The sequence below is a fragment of the Mandrillus leucophaeus genome, unplaced genomic scaffold, assembly GCF_000951045.1.
Source record: "Mandrillus leucophaeus isolate KB7577 unplaced genomic scaffold, Mleu.le_1.0 Scaffold194, whole genome shotgun sequence".
Lineage (NCBI taxonomy): Eukaryota > Metazoa > Chordata > Mammalia > Primates > Cercopithecidae > Mandrillus > Mandrillus leucophaeus.
In genome coordinates this window covers 2548557-2570053 of record NW_012101965.1, presented here as the reverse complement: position 1 = coordinate 2570053, position 21497 = coordinate 2548557, and the positions used below count along the sequence as shown (strand labels likewise).

At 38.0% G+C, this 21497-nt stretch overlaps 1 protein-coding gene across 1 annotated transcript in view; it reads left to right on the top strand.

The window, feature by feature from the left end:
* PEX7 (peroxisomal biogenesis factor 7) overlaps positions 1-14084 on the top strand; it is a gene marked incomplete at its 5' end in the record, with an annotated part of 89790 nt that extends 75706 nt beyond the window's left edge. Inside the window, one exon of the mRNA XM_011978446.1 lies at positions 13608-14084. Within this exon, the coding sequence (XP_011833836.1) occupies positions 13608-13676 (69 nt within the window). The remainder of the gene's footprint in view (positions 1-13607) is intronic.
* Positions 14085-21497: the final 7413 nt, after the last annotated feature.

The following is a 21497-nucleotide window of genomic DNA, read 5'->3' as shown; positions in this document are numbered from 1 at the left end:
ACATTTTATCTTTTCTTTCTTATCCTTATTATTTCTAAGTTGGATACTCTTTTTCTTTTTGTAAGTTTATGATTCTAGACCTATAATATACCTATTTATATAATTGGAATTTCTGTATTATCTTTAGAATTCCTGACTTTGTGCTCTGCAGTATCAATTCTGCTCTTCCGAATGCTCAGTAATGTTTAGTTTAGTATTTATAAGCTGGATACATGTTTACATGTCTTTATACATTCTTTTTGGGGCATATTTATTATTTTAATCTCTTTTAAAGTAAACGTTATCACTTTCAGATATCACTGCAGTATGTTTAATAAGCTTTAATGTTTTCCTCATGACAAAATTTTGGAAATTACATTTAGAAGAAAGAGAAAAGAGTACCTATAGTCTCCCCACTTAAGAAAGAATCTCTGTTATACCATATTATTATGTTTCTTTTAGAAGTCTGTTTTACCATATTATTATGTTTCTTACAATTAATTAAATGCAAATTTGTATTTTAAAATGCACATATTTTTAAGTGTACAGCTCAATTAGTTTTCCAGAAGTGATTACCCCTGTATAACCACTATCCACATTGAGATATGGAACATGGCTTGCATTCCAGAAGCCTCTTCCCAAATCTGAACCCCTCCTTCCCAATGGTAGCTACCCTTCCAGTCTCTGTGTGTGTATTTTTCAAGTTTTTCAAAGTTTGGTTATACTACATATACAAGTTTACCTTCTGGGACTCCCAAAATGCTTGGTAAACAATCTTTTCTTTCTTTCTCTTTTTTTTTCATAGAGACAGGATCTTGCTATGTTGCCCCGTTTGGTCTTGAACTCAAGCAGTTCTCCTTCCTCGGCCTCCAACGGACTGGCATTATAGGCATAAGCCACCATGCCCCACCTAACATAATCTTTAATTAGTGAATATCTGAATCTGTCCATGTTAGGAATATGTAGCTCCTATATAATGAGTTTTCTTTAAAATATTAATAGAGTAGAAGTAGTTTTGTATATTTTTGTTTTGTTTCAGTGTAAGATGATTAGATTTGGTTCTGGTTTAAACTAGTTCTTTAGATGTATTTTTATTTTTAATTATTATTATTATTTGAGACAGGGTCTCACTGTGTCACCCAAGCTGGAATGCAGTGGTACGTCATGGCTCACTGTAGCCTTAACTTCCTGGGCGCAAACGATCCTCCCACCTCAAGCCTCCACCCCCACCCTACCCTACTGAGTAGCTAGGACTACAGGTGTGCACCACTTTTTTATTTTTTTACTTTTTTGTAGAGATGAGGTCTCACTGTGTTGCCCAGGCTGGTCTGGATCTCCTGGGCTCAAGTGATCCTCCCATCTCAGCCTCCCAGAGTACTGGGATTACAGGTATGAGCCACTGTGCCTGGTTAGGTATCATTTAAAAATTCAGCTCTTGTTTTGGTTCAAATCTCTATTTCCATAATCTTTGATATCAGGTTTAATGGTTGACAATAGATAAAAGTATTTAAGAATTCTGTAATGAGTTTGAAAAATTGGATATTAGAAGATGGCAAGCATTATTGGTAGTTAGGATATTTGTGTCCTGTTCACCTTTTATGTCAGGTGATATTTTCTGCGTCTGTCACAGACTAGCTTTAGAGTTAAAAAGAACAAGTGCCAGAAACAGTCGGTGTCCTCAGGCATTAGTCTCTGCTGTTTCCTCATTGATGCTTTCATAATTGTGTAATTTTTTAGCTTACAATGATATAACAAGTCCTCGTCGTTTTCCCCAAGCCATAAAACATTTCCCAGGTCCAGCTCTGTAGGATATCAGTGTGTTCCTTAGATGGATGGTATTAGGCTGTGTCTGCTGCCCTCTGCACTGAATGGACACCCTGATATGGTTTGGCTGTGTCCCCATCCAAATCTCACCTTGAATTGTAACTCCCACAATTCCCACATGTCATGGAAGGAACCCAGGGGGAGGTGATTGAATTATGGGGGCAGGTCTTTCCTGCACTGTTCTCATGATAGTGAATGAGTCTCATGAGATCTGATGGTTCTATAAGGGGGAGTTGCCCTGCACAGGCCCTTTCTTTTTGCCTGCTGCCATCCATGTAAGATGTGACTTGCTCCTCCTTGCCTTCCACCATGATTGTGAGGCCTCCTCAGCCATGTGGAACTGTAAGTCCATAAAACCTCTTTTTCTTCCCATTCTCAGGTATGTCTTTATCAGCAGCGTGAAAATGGACTAATACATACCCCTTGCAATTATAGCATCCCATTACTGTTGACATCTCCCTCTGAGCTTCCATTTCTGAATCACTCACTTTCCTATTCAATTTCCTTTCTCTTGATTATGAAGCATTGCTTCTAAAAACCCACCAAACATACTGACTAGGCACACTTCAAATAGCTTTTTAAAAAAACTTCATTTGGGCCCTTGGTCCTAGTCAACTTACCTTTGAAGTCTTTCTGATTTTACCTTTGAAGTCTTTTTGATTTTTTTAGCCCATTCTCCACTGTATCTTTCCTCAACCTTTTTCAGTGTCAGTATCTGGACATTTGACCTTATGTTCTACTTACTGTTAAAAGAAAGTTCCCAGGAATGAGCATCTTCTTCCGTGTCTGTCACCCCAAAATGTTTGCATATTATCTCTGTTTTTTTCCCATCCTTCCAGTGGTTTCTAATTTTCTCACTGGTTCCCTCATCCACACCTTTGCTTCTTCCCTTACCCACTGTTTTTAGATCTTCAATCGGTTCTTCTGTTTTCAAAGCTCTATGGGGCTTACCCCACTGTCCTGTCTCACTATCAGTAAGTTCTATTTCTCTTCTATTATTAAATATCTAGAATTAGTAGATTGACCTCTTGCTTTTAGTTTCTCAGAATCTACACTCTCTTTTAAACCTGTCTTCCTTTCATCGTTCAATTGAAGTTAAGCCCAAAAAGATCACCAGTAAACTCCTGAAAACCAAATTAGCCTTTTTTCCGACTTTTTCGTATTTAGCCATTGAAAAAAATCTTCCTGTCCTATTTTTTCAATGCTACAATGCTGACCTCTTCTTCCTTACCTCTTTGCTAAATATCTTCATCACCATCCTTCCAAAAGTAGATGTTCTCCAATATTCAATCTTAGCCCTTTTACTTTGGTGCAACTTCTCCTTGAAGCTGTCATATAATTCTATGCTAGGATACTTGCCCTGTGTATCCAGCGGACTTTACTGTGAGATCTGAGTAGATGTCATGCTTTTCCTTCAGTATTCCTAACCTGGTCAATTGATTGCATTTTGGGGCCATACGAGAGATCTGGGAAGTCATCCTAGTTTTCCTGTCTCTTCACACTTCCTAAATTCAACTTGGTATCGAGTTTATGAGCTATTTCTCACCAATATCTCTGAAATCCAGACAATGCCTTTCTACCTCCAGTGCCTTAGATGAGCACTTATTTGTACCTTTACCATGGGTTACTGCAACAATCTCAAAGCTAGTCTCTGAGCTGTTCCATTATCCCATTGATTCTCCATGTTGCCTCTAGAGAGAGGTTTCCATAATGCAAATCTGATTTTGTTAGTGCTTGACCTGAAACACATTAAAGATAGGAGCAAGATGAGAACTGCCACCATCACCACTGTAAATTAACATGGTTCTAAAAATTGTGTGGCCAGTTAGAAATAGGAGAAAACAAAATAGAATATAAATTTTTTAAAGGTAGAACATTTTATTGTCATTTGTAATTCATATGACTGTCAAATTGAATATTAAATATATCAACTTTAAACCTATTAAAAATAATGAGAGTCCAATAAGAAAGTCAGTTAAAATAAATATATAACATTGAATACCCTACAGATATAACAATTACCAGTTAGAAAATAAAATGGGAAAAATCACTTTTACATGGCAACAACTGTGTATGTGTGTGCGTGCGTGTGTGTGTGTGTATGGGTGTAGGATTCCTAAAGAATAAAAATTAAAAATATACAGGACTCTAGTTTAAGAAGATTATGTAACTTTGCTAGGAGACCTTTGAAAAAAGACTGGAATAAATGGACAGACATATCATGTTCCTGCAACAGAATACATTTTTCCTATTGCTGTCCCTTTTTTAAGGCATTTGTCATCCAATATAGATGCTACTATATTTGCCTCCTAACCTGTCTTTCTCTTTTTAGAATTCATGGTTACTCACTCCTGTGATGCTTTTAAACTACTCTGACCATTAACCTCCTGCCATACTATTAAATAATTAGTTTTAATTTGCAAATTAATCCAGTTAAATTGTCATTTTTATCACTGTCATCTTTGCTCAGAAACCTTCAAGAGGAAGCCCATTCATGCCCTTCAGTGTAGAGTCTGAACTTTTAATCTTGCTTTCAGGATTCAATATAATCTGTTTTCCTTTTTAATTTTAGTTCTCACCATCCTATGTAATCCTCTATTGCAGAACAATTACATTTTGTTATTCGTCATATCCCTGTTTTTTACCCTTGTTTCTCTTGCTCTCCTCCGCCTCTGCCTATGGAAATTATTTCTGCCTTTTTGACTCCAGAATTAAATTCTTCTCTTCCTTCTCTCCTCCTCTTCTTTTCTTCTCTGCTTCAGTAAATATTTTGTGTCAGCTAAATATCTTGAGTGCCTGGAGACACACAGAGGATTAATGTCAACTACCTAATACATATGTGCTAAATAGCTATTGAGTGAATTAATGAAAAGAATTTTTCTAGTTTATTGATCAACTCTTTCCTTGCTTTTGCATGAACTCCATAATGATTATCATAATAAACCATGTTCTCTCCTGTAGTCACTTTCTATTGTAAGCTGGTTGAGTAAGTAAAACATGTTTCTTCCTTTAGTCCCAAGTTTAATATACTGCAATATAATGTCTTGGCTGCTTTTTCAAAATGTAGAGTTAACTGTGATTTTTTTTTCATTCTGTCTGTGTCTTTCTGCCTATTTCTATTATTCATTTTTGCTAAAGAGGCCATGTGTCATAAAGATAATTACAGTAGATTGAACAAGTTTCCCAAGGGCAAAAGCAATTGTCTACGAAATTGAGAAAAAAAAGGGTATAATGATAAATAGGAAATGGAAAACTTCTTAATAAAGTAAAGCTCCTAATGAGTCAGTTGGAATTCTTATTATTAACAATCACATTAAATCATTTGAGATAAGTTACCTTATCAGTTGCATGTGTAAACATTTTAATAAAGTGGAGGGAATTGATACAATTAAGGGATATAAATTCATTTTCTAAATTTTACATGTATTTAAAGGGTCATATTTCCATTTTAATGTTTTCTTCTCTAAAATCCACATTTATGGGACCATTATTATCAAAGATGTTCTATAATACATGTGATTTGATCCACCACTGGTAAATTTTTATTATAGTCTCCTTAGTGAATGCATATTTCTTTACTATTTTTGGATTTATGTAGCATTTAGTCTGGTATTTTGCACATAGGAAATACTGAAATACTGGTTTAATACAGTTGTTCTCTGGCATTCCATGCATGAAGATGTCTTAATGTATATGCCATACATACCAATTAATAGGCTTTATTGACATAAAATAAATTTCTGTTCAGTTTTTCAAGCTTTATTATATGTTTTGAAGAAACTGACATATTAGTTCAAAGCAAGTAATTCATATTTCTGATTAGTGTGCTTGTTCTTTTAACAGAAATGCCTATTTTGCTGTATTAAAGTGAAAATGAAATAATTAAAAATAGAACTTATATGGCATCTTACCCTATTGGTTTAGTTTTTTTTTTTTTACTACCCTAGTAGATAGCATCTTTTAAAATAATAACGAAGATTGATTCTCTCTTCAAATTTTACATTAAGTGAAAAAATATAACATTTTGACAAACCATGTTTTCCCATAATGTCAGTAATTTTAATTCTGACTTTTGATGAAAAGATTAGCATGTTGATCTTAGCTTAAAGGAAATTCAGAAGGGCATAGGGATGAAACGTACCACAGTGGGGGCTTGTGAGTAAAGGAATACATTTTCCACTTGCATATCCTTGGACAGAAGCAGTAGAGCCTGGAGGCCCCTGCCCTTGAGTGCCCACATGCACACTCATACTGTAAGGGAAGAGGGTCAAACAAGAGATGCCCCAGCCTTCAAAAAACCCTAGATGGGATTCAGGAAAAAACTGCCTCTCGAAAGACTGAGTTTCATCAGAGGAGTTATAATGCAATTATAACTTTTAAATTGCCTGAAAACTAAAACTTTCAGTTCTTTACTTACCCTGATGTATCCCACTGCCTAAAACATTTTCCTTTTTTCCATTGTGCCACTGTCCCAAAAACAGCAGCAAATGCTGTCTGGCCGGCTCCTCCTTTAAGCCTCAGCTTGGATATTACTTCCACCTGAAAGCAGGCACTTCCCTCACATTGGATGATAATGGCCCCTTGCCTACTTTTATGAGACCCCGTAATTCCTCTATCATTGTACATATTACTCTACAGTATAGGTCTCTCTTTGCTTACCTGTCTCTCCATTACAATCAAGATCTGTGGAGCCAGAGACCAGGACCCTTGTATTTATTGTCATAACCTGTACATACTTCTGACACAGAGGAGGTTCTTAATAAGTTCTCATTGAAAAAATGGATGAATAAATAAGTATACATACATTATCTTTTAGATAGCTTTGTAATGCTGAGGAATATTTAACAAACAGTTCTTAGGACACAAAGGAAAGCTCCCTGTGAAACTTTTCTAAATATTCCTGAAATTAAAAGCAAACAAACAAAATACATATCCTCCAAATCCCATAAGACTTGTTGTTTTTACCCGTATCTCTGAACTCACACCTAATTGGATGCTTTTTATTATGTGAGAGGCTCTCTCTACTCAACAAAATCTTGTAGAAAACTATGGCTCATACATGGATTCATTTAGTCAACAAGCATCTATCAAAGGTTTACTGTATATAGAAAACAAGGAATATAGATTTACAGATTTAATCAAGATACAATCCCTGACTCTAAAAAAAAAAAAATTATCTTGAGGTTTAGTTTTTATAAACATACATGAATGTTACTAGAAAACAGATACTATATTACTCAGCATGCTTTTGCTTCCTTGTTCATTGTTATAATGCATAGAGCCTAAGTTATTTTGCCAGTATTATGATGTGCTCAGCTCTGATGCCTGAAATCTTTTGCTCCATTTGTTCCCTTTAGAACAGATTTTGTTATTTGGAGTTGGCTTTTTTTTTTAAATCTTTATTTGGCTTTCTGTGGTTTAATCTATAAACCATATCAGCCCATTTAGAACTCAGCAGGATACAAATCTCAAGGAAAGTAAATAAAAATATTGTGATTAACCATAGTTTAAATGATTAATAAAATTTTCTCATGCCTTTCAATAGAAATTCTGGATACTGGCTTATGTAGAGTAGGACCAGGAAGCTACATAAACTTTTGATTTAGGGATGCTTCAGGGAGGACTTTGGTTTTTGTTTAAAGATAGTTCAATCATGTTTCCTCTTAGTCCTCCTCCCAATTCTGTCTCCTCCTATTTCATATTAACCTATCAGATTTGAAACTTAAACTTTAAATAAAAATGTAAAAATATGGCACAAGGTGTTTTCCGTTGTGTTAGTGGCATATTCTTATTCTTTCTCCTCAGGAAAGGAAGAGAATTATTCCTTAAGAATATTTGAATCCTGCCAAGTTTTGAATTTCTTTTAATCAACAACAGAAAATTCCTGCACAAGTCCCCCATCTTAGTTCACGTGACAGAAACCCAGTTAAAAAATTGATACATGTTACACTGTTTCTCAGCGGTCCTCAGTCCTAGCTGAGTGTTGGAAAGGGCCACAGACGATTACAATGCCCAGCTGAAGAATTCTCTGGATTCATGTTTGGGGTCAGGATACTTTTATATCCTCTCATGAGCTGGTAAATTGATCCCTGAAGAAAATTATGGATTCTCTCTCCCTTGCCACCAGAATGTAAATATACACAAAATGTTGTATGTATGGACTTTCTGAAGCCTATCTGTGGACCTTGGCTTCAAGACCCCAGCCTGTGTCAGCCCAAAGTGGAGCTAGTGATGCTGATCCCAGGACCCCACTTTGAAGCCTGAGGCTAGGGAGATGGGGACCAGTCTATGTGACCTCCAGGTGATTCTCATGCACACTGAAGCTTGAGAACCACCGTCTTCTAGAAGTGCCTCCAGTAAACTATAGTTTAATGTCTGCCTTTGGCCTACAGGAGGGTTGAGATGTTGTTTTTACTGCCTTGTGAAGAAAGATGTATTTCTTATAAAGCCACTCTTTTGGCACTGAATAATTTTTGTAATGGGGGCATGTTATGTATTTCTCTTATAGTCAAGTACTAGGAAAAACTTTTATATCCTCTGATGAGCTGGTAAATTGATCATATCAGTATATCTTATATTATTGTTTGCGTTTAATTTCATGCCCAATTTTAGCAACTGTTCTCAGCCTCTTTTTAAAATATAATTATGTATCCGTTTTCCCCATTTAATAATGTTTGTTCTGTTAATGAAGTGATTTTTCTGTTACTCACTATGTATGTCCTATAAGAAAGCAAGAGTTGCGATGTTTCATTGAAATAATGGTTACCCCCTTGACACAGTAAACTGAATCCTTGTGTGTGGCCATGTTAAAGGATAATTTTCAAAATGGTGACATGACTCTCATAGTATGAACATGTGTCAAAGATTTTATTTAACTCATTTATGTAACTCATGTAAGATTTGACAGCTAACTTAAAGGAATCATTGAGTGCTGAAATGAATTTACTAATAGGTGCAGAACTGGACAGTATCCACAGGGCAATAAGACTTAAGATTTGGAGTCATCTCTTGCAGGGGGTAAGCGGGGGCATCAGTTGCATCTCAACAGGACAGGATTCCCTTGCAACTTTTATGAATGGGAATCGTTTGCATTGCTATCTGTTTTCTATAATTTACAGAGTTCTAAAGTAGTCAGAAAGTGAAACGCACAGAGCTCTGGAGAAACAGGTAACCCATATGGTCCCTGAGACAATGCCAGCCTCCCACTGAAAGGATACTTAGTCATCTTTTTTTCTGATTTCAATCATTCACAGTTTTTCTCATAGCAAGATAATGGGCAAATAAGTGGGGTTCTCATATATGGGACTGAAACTGAGAAAGATAATCTTGGGTAAGTAGAAAAGGAGATTCCTATCATCATCTTTCTCATTCTGTATCCTGAGTCTGGCTTTGAAGGAGTCTTCATGGCCGGGCATGCATTTCTGGGGATGAAAGGGGAAGCTTTTGTTATGAGGAAGCAGGTTGGGAGCCAGGAAAGATGCCTCTTTGTTTGACAAGCTAAAGAACGAGTGTATCTCATCCTATAAAGCAGATTATTTATTTTCATGCCATTTTCTTTACTTGTTTTTTCTGTTTGTTAACACTTTTTTTTTTAGCAAAGTCTTTTTTTAATATGTGTCTTTTTGTTAGCCCTTATTTTTAGTACAGTCTTTTTAAAATGTCTCTTAGGCTGACCACAGATAGGTACCATGGGGCATTAAGAAAGAACCCTGTGTTTACTTTCAGTTCTAGAATTAGAGGGGAAGTAGTGCTACCAGAAGCCATTGCAGTGGTGGTGATAATTAATAAGAGGTTCCCTGGGGACCACATGGCACCATAGTTTTTCTTACCAGGAAGTTCCTACATGGCAACCTTGGAGAATCTGGAGCCTCTTTGTTTGTTAGTAAAGTGCTTTTTTCTTACCTTATTATTATTTTCTTTATTGTTAGTTTGCTTAAATTTGTAGAACCAGATAAGGTTTAATTAACAAATAGAGAAATACTATTTTCATCAATTTGAATTAATCTATTCCTAATTCTATATCATTGCAGTTTTACATCTATCTTAATCCAATTAAGTATAGATTTATGAACATTTGCTGAATCAGTGGCCTTAAAATTATTTGGTAGTTATTATAAGTCCTGAGTAAATAAGAAGCTGGATTGAAGAGTGCTGAATAAGGTTTCAGAAACGTAATTTATAGATACCTTGCACTAGAAACCTAAGTGTTATTTATCTGATTCTTTTCTCTCCAGCAGTGGATGTTTAACTTGTGGAAAGGCCCAGCACGTGAAAAAAAATAAGCATAGATGAGACGGTTAATTTAACATAATGATCTTTGTGTCCTCTGGTATAAAAACTGAAAACTGCAAGATTAGGCAAATAATGGTTTTCAGTGTGCCTTTTCTACGAGGCACTGTTTTTAGTGGATACATTCAACAAGTTTAGGTTCTGGTTGTAGCTCTGCTACTCTAGTGTGAACATGAGGACAGAGTTAATCTCTGAAATTTTAATCGATAAGATTAATTTGTTGAGCTAATATTCATTGAGTTATGTTCTAAGAAGACATGGTCCATGCCCTGAAAGAGCTGAAGACAACTCTTTGTCTTCAGTCAGTAAAATAAGTACAATCAAGTATTATGGGTACAATGAAGTATTATGAGTACACCTCATAGAGGAGGTGATGCCTAAACTGATTTTTTTAAAGAAGAGACATCTCTGGCAGAGCAAGGCAAAGGGGACAGAGGAGCAGACAGAAAGGGAGGGAGAAGAGGAGTTATTAAAGGGAAGGGATCAGTAAAGGAACAAGAGCATCAAGAGGCATAAGCAGCATGCTTGGATTTGAGGTGTGATCCTGGTGCAATGAGAAATGAAGTGGGAACAACCAGATTTTGAAGAGTGTGGTTTTAAAATGTAAACATTTGACTAAAAAGTCTATAACGCTCTCTGTAACTTGGATTATGATCTCAGAATATTGCTAGTGAATGATAAGGAGCTAATATTACTCTGATTAGTTTGAATGGTTCTTGTATTCAAAGTTAGTGATAGCCAAGAAATTACATTAGTCAAAACGAGGGTTCTCTTGTGTAATTTTCAACCTTTGTAATAACCATGAAAGGCTGGGAAATGGAGTGCAAATACTTTTGGTCAAAAGTACTCTCTTCCTACTTCATCTTTCATTTTACTGCCTACCTTGTTTCTTTTCTTCTTTTTTTTTATTGTGGAAATTTTTGAAAACATACAAAGTAACAGAATCGGATAATGAACTTCATTACTTAGCTTGAGTAACTATCAACATTCTTATTTATTCCTGTACTCTCACCCATCGTTTAGTTATTATCGCTAACATTATTTTTACTATTTTTAGGTATAATTAACATATTGAAATTTACAAATCTTAGATATACATTTTTGACAAATAGATGTGCCTGTGAAATTCACATCATCCCAGTTATTTGATCTTTTCCCCAGTTTCCTTTTTACCCCTTTCCAATCTCCCCTATCCCCACCCTTCCCTCTAGGTGAGAAGAGTAACATTGTTCTGATTTTTTGTTTGTTTGTTTACTTACCTTAGATGAGTTTTGCCTGTCTTAGAATTTTACAAGGAACTCTTCTGTATGTCCTCACTTGTTTCTGGCCTCTTACCTGTGAGCTTCATCCATGGTACTGAGCCTGTTAGCAGTTCCTCCCTTTGTTTTGCTGAGCACATTCTGTTGTATGAATTTACTACAATTTGTTATCGATTCTTTTGTTAGTGAGTATTTTGGTTGTTTTCCTTTTTTTTTTTTTTTCCTCTAAGACAGAGTCTCACTCTGTCGCCCAGGCTGGAGTGCAGTGGCACAATCTCAGCTCACTGCAGCCTCTGCCAGTTTCAAGCAATTCTCCCATCTTAGCATCCCTAGTAGCTGGGATTACAGGCATGCACCACCATACCCAGCTCATTTTATGTATTTTTAGTTGAGGCGGGGTTTCACCATGCTGCCCAGGCTGGTCTCGAACTCCTGACCTCAGGTGATCCACCTGCCTCAGCCTCCCAAAATGCTGGGATTACAGGTATTAACCGCTGCGCCCAGCCTTGTTTTCGATTTTTTGCTATTGTGAATGAAGTTGCTGTGAACATTCCTGTATACATTGTTTTGCAAATATATGTTTTCATTTTTCTTGGACAAATATCTGGGAGTGGAATTACTGGGTCAAAAGATAGGTATGTGTTTAACTTGGTAAGAAATGGCCAAATTGTTTTCCGAAATGGTGGTACCATGTACATCCCTACCAGCAATCTATGCGATCATAGCTGTTCCATATCCCTGCTGACATTTGGTGTTGTCAATCTTTAATTTTAGCCATAATGTGAGTATATGGTGGTATCTCATTGTTACTTTTATTTGCATTTCCCTAATCCCTAATGATGTTGAGCACTTTTTTATGTGCGTACTTTTGCCCATCATTTTTAATTAGATTGTCTTTTATTATTGAGTTGTATTTGTTCTTTATATATTCTGGATACAAGTTATTTGTCAGGTGTATATTTTATTAATCTTTTATTTAACTGTGTCTTGCCTGTTCATTTTCTTAACAGTGTCTTTTGATGAGCAAAAGTTTTATTTTTGATTGAGAGTAACTTACCAAATTTTTGTGATTATTACTTTTTGTATCCCTAAGAAATCTTTACTTACCTCTGTATTGAGAATATATTTTCCTATTTTTTTTCCTAAAAGTGTTATACTGTTTGCTTTTATATTTAGGTCTGTGGTCCATCTCAAATTCATTTTTATGTGCAAAGTTGGGGTCAGGATTCACTTTTTTCCCTATGGATATTCAGTTGTTCTACCACCATTTATTGAAAAGACTTTTCCTTTTGTCTTTAATTGTTTTGGTACCTTTGTTGAAAGCCATTTGTCCTAGTGTGGGGCCTATTCCTGAACTCTGTTCTCTTCCTTTGGTCTACTTGTCTTTATCCTAATCCTGCACAGTCTTGATTACAGTAGTTTCATGCTGAGTCTGTAAGTCAGCTAGAGTAAGTAGTGCAGCTTTGTTGTTTCGTTTCAAGATTCTTTTGGCTAAGTCCTGGCATTTCCACATAAATTTTAAAAATTGCCTCATCCATTTCTATTAAAAAATGAGTATATAGAAATACAATTCATTTTCATGTATTAATTTTATACCTGGAGACATTGCTACACTAAGTTTTTAATGCATAGTTCCTGAACACCCCGGACTTTCTTCCCTTCATGTTTTCCTATGGCTTTGTAGATGTGAATGTCCTTGTCTTTTGTGTCTGCCTCCTACAGAGGTCCGGTGGGAATGCCATGGCATTGTGAAGTTGTCTTACACTGTCCCAGCTAGAATCATATAGTCCCCCTAAGAGTCTCTGTTAGTGCACCTTCCACAGTCAGTCTTGAATGAGCCATTTTTTGAAGGCAAGAGCTTTACTTTATCTTCCTCTCTATCCCCACAATATTGAGCACAGCATCTTGTTCACAGTCTGGAATGTATCTTTTCAACATTTCTCTCAGATGGTAGGGAATTATGTAGTTGTTGGGTGGAGTGAAGGTGGGGGACATTCTTATAGGAAACCTCAATCAAATGGAATATACCAATTGGAATATACTCAATCAATTGGAATCAATTGGAATACCCTGAGGTATATCCTAAAAAGGGAATATAGACTTTTTATCAAAAACTTAGCCCTATGTTTTTCCTGTTCAAAAATATGTTTACTAGTGGATGATTTACGACACTCTAAATGACTTGGGTTTTTGCTGCCAATTTTGAATTTTCGTACATCTAAATACATTTCTTCTTACTTCATTTTTGTTTTCTAGGTGGCTGACTGTTCTTGGGATGAAACAATAAAGATCTATGACCCTGCTTGTCTTACTATTCCTGCTTGAGATACACTACTCTGGTCAGAAACAGAGGATGTTGGCTGAAGAACTGCCTAACAGCAAATAAATTAACTATGGAAAACATAGACATTATGCTTTTATATGCTATTCAGATTTCAAATCTTTCCAGTTTATCAGTTTTGAGGGAGCTGATAAAGGCTTTGGCTCACTCATTAAGCCTGATACATAAGCCATATTTCTTAAAATTCTAAGAAATAATTAATATTATGGTGTATCTTATAATATCTATTAAAATGTAGTCTCTGGGTCATAAAATGGATTAAAATATGGGATCTCAGTAGGTTATACTTGTATAGATAGTGATATATTTCATTTTTAATTTGTCATTTTTGATGTAAAATACAATCACTTTTGTGATAAATAAACTATATCTGTTGATCATTTATCATTTTATGACTTCCCCAAAAAGACTGCTCTTTCTAATACATTGTATATGTGAATACAGTATTATATGTAATATAGATATATCTGTGGTTCAGGAACAGGACACTAGAATATATTTATTCTTTTATTTAGTAGCTGTTTATTGAGCATCTACTCAGTGCTTGACACATAGACTGAGTGAGATTCTCTCAGGGACTGGTGCCATGTTTTTAAGAACATGGAATGCTATGAGCTAAGAGCTTACTTTTTTTTTTTTTAGCATTTATTCACGTATTTTTAGATATTATACTTATGACTCTATAATTTTGTCTTCCTACTTCTCTAATATCAAAAATTTTTTAAACTGTCGATTGAACACAAAGTTTTAGGTCCTACTAAGGCTTCTAGCTATTGCCCTTGAAACCAGGCCTAAGTACTGCTATTATGCTCCTTGCCACCTCCCTAAGGTTTCTTGAAAAGCTCTAGGTGCAGATGAACTGAAAAAAAAAAAAAGTACGTTAAAGGGGAAAAAATCAAACTACTTTGCATAACACTTATATTTCCTATATAATATTAAGATATACTATAAGTGGTAAAGATTATAATTCTTAAGTTCTTTTTAAAGAACAAAATGTGCTCATAATAACCAGAGCAAAAATAAACTAAAATATATATATTGCCTTTATAAATTTGCTTGTTTACTTCTTGCAGAAAAAATTTAAGACAGCTTAAGATATAAAAGCAAAACAGCATAAATTAAGAAGTGGAACCAAAGAGAGAAAGTGGAGCCAGGAGTGGGGCTTCAGTATACATACCTCAAAGTCCTGGAAAGTTACTACTGACTGGGCCAAAGATTTACCGCTAAGGTTTCTAGCCTCATAAATGGGAAATCTGATCAGCTACACAGTTCAGTGCCTATAGCCTAGAGGGCAGACTCTGTCCTTGTGCCAGGCTTGGCCCTAGCACCCTGCCTGGCTCAGGCAACAGAAGGGGCTCAGCAACTGTTAGTTAAATGAATGAATGGTCTCAGGGAAAATACAGCTCTTTTTGGTTCTTTTTTTCTTTTTTCTTTTTTCTTTTTTTTCTGTTCTTTGAGAATGGAGCCTCACTATGTTGCCCAAAACTGGTCTTGAACTCCTAGGCTCAAGCCATCCTTCCACTTCAGACTCCCAAGTACCTGGGACTACAGGCACGTGGCACGGTGCTCAGCTTTTTTTTGGTTCTTAGATCAGCAATACAGATTGCTTTTGAGAGGTTCGATAAAGAGGACACCGCTTAACCTCCTAAGTATACGGCAGTGAACATGGTGCTTAGCCACATCCTTAGAGTTGTCACACTGATGAGTTTGACAGCGTTTTTTCTTGCTGCTTGCCTCTATATGAACTAACGGCATTATACTAAGGTGTGGTCAGTAAAAGTGGGTTTACAATGGGTGTTCTCTGTATCAGCAGAATTTGAGATAGACCCTTAAAAGTATCCAACCCAAAGTAGTCAGACATGGTGGCATGCGCCTACTGTAGTCCCAGATACTCGGGAGGCTAAGGCAGGAGGATCACTTGATCCTGGGAAGTTGAGGCTGCAGTGACCCAGGCTAAGGCATTCTGGCCTAGGTGACAGAGCAAGACCTTGTCTCAAAAATATCTAACCCAGATAATATTTATAATGAAATTATTTCCTTTCCTTCCAGAATGCAAGAGGTTTTATTAATAAAATGTTCTATCATGTATCTTTTGAAACAAAAACTTATAATTTAAAAACTAACCTCTCCCTTGATTTATTTTTTCCCTGTACTCCAGGAATGTTAGAGATGTTTAGAACACTAGCTTCATAATATATAACTCAGGTTCTTGGGAGTCTATCATTGTGAGAGTGGGTGAATGCTTATCCAGTTGGTTCCCTGGAACTAGAATGGGAAAACTCTAAGGATTCTCTCCTGAAAGACAATGTGCAAGATTTTTGAATCCTTGGTAGATCACAAGTTAAGCAGCTTTTGGACTTTAGAGGATGACCAGTCATTCTTTCTGGGTTGGGAAATCAGCATTTGTCTCCTGGCTGCTGAGCTTTTAGCTTTCATCTTGAGGGCCTCCCCACAAGCTCCTCCTGTACCTGTAGTGACAGAACAGCACTAAAGAGTGGATAAAGGAAAAGGGAACTCAGTTACTGATTTGTGGTCAGGGCACCATGTGAGATGCTTTATATATGTTATCACTTTTAATCTCTATAACATCCCTGCAAGGTAGCCCTCCTTGTTTTCAGGACAAGGAAGCCAGTGTTCTCAGGAGTCATAATAGCCAAAAAATAATGAAATGAATTTGAAATCTGGAATGATTGAATCTAAACCCATGGTCCTGCCACATAGCCTCCTTTTCTTAAGAATAACAGAAATTGGCACACTGAGAAATAGTTGTAAGATGTAGAACTCTCTGGTGAGTAGATCCTGATTATTCCTTAAAGAATTGACAGAATTGAGTTTCCAAGTCTCAAGAGCTAAGCTGAGCCTTAGTCTGGAGTGACCCTACCAAGGTCCATCACGCCCAGGGAGATCCAGGCTGAGTCAGCTATCCTTTCTGCCTTTGGCACTTCTTAACTGTGTATCTTAGCAATAATTTGGCTCTTCCAAAAATGAACTCGAATTTCTTACTTAAAAGGCTTCTCCTTGTATTTGCTGATCCACTTAAATGCTTTTTAGTTTCATGTTAATACTGGATACTCCCAAATCTGTACACCTACCTTCCCCACCTGGGTTTCCCACAAGCCTTTGCACTCATTTTGTTCCAGCCAAACTCACTTGCCTGCTAACCCAGCTTTTCCTCCTGCACATGCTTTTTCATTTGTTGACAAAAGTCAAGGTGTTATAAAAGATCCATTTGGGTCAAGCTAAAGACCTAAACACCATCCTTGGTCCTTCCCTTATTCCCACTTCTCCATATATATCGAATGAGATCCTTTTTACCCCCCTAAACACTGCTCCCTTCTATCTCTTCCCCTCAATCCAACCACCATTGCTCCAGTTCAAGCCATCATTAGCTTTTCTCTGGACAATTGCAGCAGCTTCCTAAATGGTGTGTCTGTTTCCAGTTCTGTGTCCTCAGAGCCCTCCTCCTCAACACAGCTGCCGGAGATGGATCTCAAATGCAATCTGATTACATCAATTTCAGTATAAAACCTTTCTCTGCTTATAGGATTACCTATAGGAAAAAATTCAAGCTTACTAACCAAGCAGCCAGGGTCCTCCAGGGATAGCCCTTGCCTCTGTCTACAGCACCGCTTCTCTTCACACTCAACCAGTGTGCTCACAAATTCCTCATGTAAGTGATGCAGGTTTTCGGCTGGTCCATGTGCCTGGACTACCCTGCTCTTGGCTCGGTAAATTCTTACCCATCATGTAAAAGTCACATTAGGCTGGGCACGGTGGCTCATGCCTGTAATCCTAGCAGTTTGGGAGGCCAAGGTAGGCGGATCACCTGAGGCCAGGAGTTTGAGACCAGCCTGGCCAACATGGCGAAACCCCGTCTCTACTAAAACTACAAAATATTAGCCAGGCATGGTAGTGAGTGCCTGTAATCTCAGCTACTTGGGAGGCTGAGGCAGGAGAATTGCTTTAACCCAGGTGGCGGAGGCTGCAGTGAGCCAAGATTGCACCATTGCTTTCCAACCTGGGTAACAAGAGCGAAACTCCATCTAAAAAAATAATAATAATTAAAAATAAATAAAAGTCGCATTAAATAAAGAGTAAGATTGACAACATACAAAAATTAAAATTGCAAAACACATCACTAGCAAAGCTAAAAGAGGACCTAATGAAAGGATATACTGGCAACATACACAGAATGAATGGTTAATAGCCAAACTTCACAAAGAGCTCTTAAAAATCTGGGCATGGTGGCTCACTCCTGTGATCCCAGCACCTTGGGAGGCTGAGGCAGGTGGATCGCCTGAAATTAGGAGTCCGAGACCAGCCTGGCCAACATGGTGAAACGCTATCTCTATTAAAAATATAAAAAATTAGCCGAGTGTGGTGGCACATTCCTGTAGTCCCAGCTACTCAGGAGGCCTAGACAGGAGAATCACTTGAACCCTGGAGGCGGAGGTTGCAGTGAGTGGAGATCAAAACATTGCACTCCAGCCTGGGCAACAAGAGCGAAACTCTGTCAAAAAAAAAAAAAAAAAGTAAGATACCAAACAAAAGTTGGACAAGGATATCAATAAATAGTTCACAGATGCAACCTCCACCTCCCAGTTTCAGTGATTCTGCTGCCTCAGCCTCCAGAGCAGTTGAGATTACAGGCATGTGCCACCATACCTGGCTAATTTTTGTATTTTTAGTAGAGACAGCGTTTCACCATGTTGACCAGGCTGGTCTTGAACTCCTGACCTCAAGTGATCCACCTGCCTCAGCCTCCTAAAGTGCTGGGATTACAGGTGTGAGCCACCGTACCCGGCCAAAATTTTAAATTACCCTTTGACCCAGCAATTTCACCTCTAGGATTCCCTCTCTCCCCCTTTCCCAAAATACCTGTAGAAGTATGGCTATGTCCAAGGGTATTCATTACATCATTTGCTAAAACCCAAATGCCTGCCTACAGAAAGGGTATACTGTAGAACAGTTATTGAAAATAATAAGTCATTTGAAAAAATATGCTATTTCTATGTAAAAAATCACTCCAAAACTTAGTAGTTTTAAACAACACACATTTATCATCTTACAGTTTCTATAGGTCGGGAATCCAGAAACAACTGAGTTGTTTGAGCTCAGGTTTTCTCATGACACCACAGTTATTTCCATGGTTATCAGACCTCAGTTACTCAACCACATCGGGACTCTCCATAGGCAGAATGTCCCTACAATGTGGCATTCGGCTTCCCCAGACTTAATGATACAAGAAAAAGGACATACAAGATGGAAGCATCAGTGTTTTATAAACTAAAGTCAGGAGTGACCTCCATCACTTCTGCCAGGTTCTGTTAGCTACACAGACCAACCCTGGTACAGCGTGGGAGGAGTTAACATAGGGTGTGAATGTGGGGAAGCAGGTATCACTGGGGACTATCTAGAAGGCTAATTCCCATAATATGCGCTTTCTAAAGTAGGAAATTATAGACAAATATATATGATATCCTGGTTTTGTTATTTTTTTAAAGGGGGAGTTTGTGTGTGTATAAACATACATACAAAAAGGCTGAAAGGTTCCACACTGAACACAGCAAGCTCTATGTCGTAGGGTTGGGGATGGTGAACACTGAAGAGAGCGTGTTTACTTCTTTATAAATTTGTTTTTCTCTTATGTACCACAATGAGCATGTGTTACTTTTACGATTAAAAATAATGAAATACGCTTTCAAAGAGACTGTATTTCCTTCTCCAGGAAGCCTTCTCTGCTACTGCTATCAAGCTGATGTACTTGCCCTCCTGGCGCTCCCGTTTTCTGCCACACAATCCCACTGTTGCTAAGGACGAAGGCGGTGTGTTCATCTTTGAGTCCTCTGTGGCTAACAGAGTACCTAGGCACAAAATACTTGTAGTATATGTTTGTTGAATGAATGGATAAACTAAAGGATTTATTTAATGCCATTAATATTTATTGAGTAGCTCCAAAGATGATGTGCTTGAGTCTAGACCCTTGGTACCCCGATACCAATAGGTCAAATAGCTATTTGACCTTTAGATCTACATTTTTGTTCATCTAGATCATTTAACCATGCTAAACATGGTATTCTTAGTTTTTCACAATTTTTAAAAGGAGCTCATCTAGTATCTGGTTTTGTGGGAGATGGGGGTTAAGGGGTTTTTTTTTCTTTCCAAAAGAATTATATGCAACAAAGTGGAGAAAATGTGCGGTTTTATGCCACTGTAGGTTTCAAATATTAAGCTAAATTGTCTTGCCTAAATGAGAAGAGTAAGATAGCTGAATCAGCCCCAAATCTTTTACCTAATGTTAGTATCACAAATGGATGCAATTATAATTGCGGGCAGAAATGAATCATTCCAAAAGTAGGTCTGTGCAGCCAATTCTTTATATTAATAATATGCACTTGGGATGGCTTAAAGCAGCCACACTTTCATTGGAATAGTCTCTAGAAGCAGAAATCTGTTATTTGCCGATGTCTATAAGTTAATTTTCAGAGTTTTTAATCAATATATTTTTGAATATACAGTTATACCACACACATACACATAATGTGAACTGGTGCTTCAGACTTCATTATTTCCTAAATAACATTAACTCTAGAAAAAGAGTCACTTAAACAGCCAATAGTATGTAACCACAAGTTTTAGCAACAAAAACCAAGAGCTCCCCAGAGAACCGGAAGCACGTGTTTCAGTATAATGCTTTCCAGCTATTCCTGGAAAGTTGGCACCCTGGGCCATTCACAAACATTTTTTTGAGTGCCCACCTGTGGGGGGCAGAGAGGTGGCCCTCCCAGACGCCGGGCACCTGAGCTGATGGACTGGTTGACAACGAGCTCTCTAGAGCTCACCAAAGTGAGCATCCAAAGCCCAAAATGCTGGCCCAAATGAAGGACTGCCGTGATGCTGCTAATCCCTGCTGTAATTTTTTTTTCCTTCCCCTGTTGCAGTAAATCACTTCAACACCTTGGCTGAAGTGTGCTGCATTCAGCACAGAGATGGAAGTAAGAGGCAGAAAACAGAAGAACCGCGAGAGAAATGGATCCTGTCTATTAAGGCAACGTGATGCAGCGTTAAAAGGTTAGGAGGTTGCGATCCCCGGGGCTAAGAGAAATAAACTGCTGGCGGTGAACGAAAGGGGTGCTGGAGCGCAGCGATCTCGAACCTTTCCCTTACAGCCAAACCCTGGCCAATGCCACAAATTTCAAATCGCCTTAAAACTAAACTGCCTGGCGCTTAACGGTTCCATCGGCTGGGCGAAACCCTTGGCTGCTGCTGATTTAACTACAGGTCCGCGCGAGTTACTTTCCAGGGAACTGAATTCAGAAGAAAGAGTCACCGAAGCCCTACTCCCATCCCAAAATTAGAATTCCCTTTTTCTTAGTCATATAGGAAAAATACAGTTCACAAGTCCTGCGGTGCAAAGGTGTGAACCCTGGCCCAGGGAGGTGGTGACTCCCCCGCCCTCTGCCTCCCGGTTATCCTGCTTCCGAAAGCAACCCACGACGGTCCCGCAGGGTGAGGGTTCCCTGGAATCAGTTCCCTGGGATCCGGAGAATGCTACGCGGAGTCTCCCTACAGGGTGAGGGGCCCCGGGTTCCCGCCCCCTCCCCTTCTACTCCCCCATTCTGCGAGCGCAGCCAGCCTTCTCCCACGCTTCGGGAAGCGTCGCCCCCGAGCTTCTCGGTTCCTGGTGGTGGCTACTTGCGGTTGTGACTTCGTTTGTTCGCGCTTGCTTATTTACATCTTTGCCTCAATTCTAATGTGTGTCCCCGCCACCAGGCTCCGCTGCTGTACGAGACCACTGAACCCCC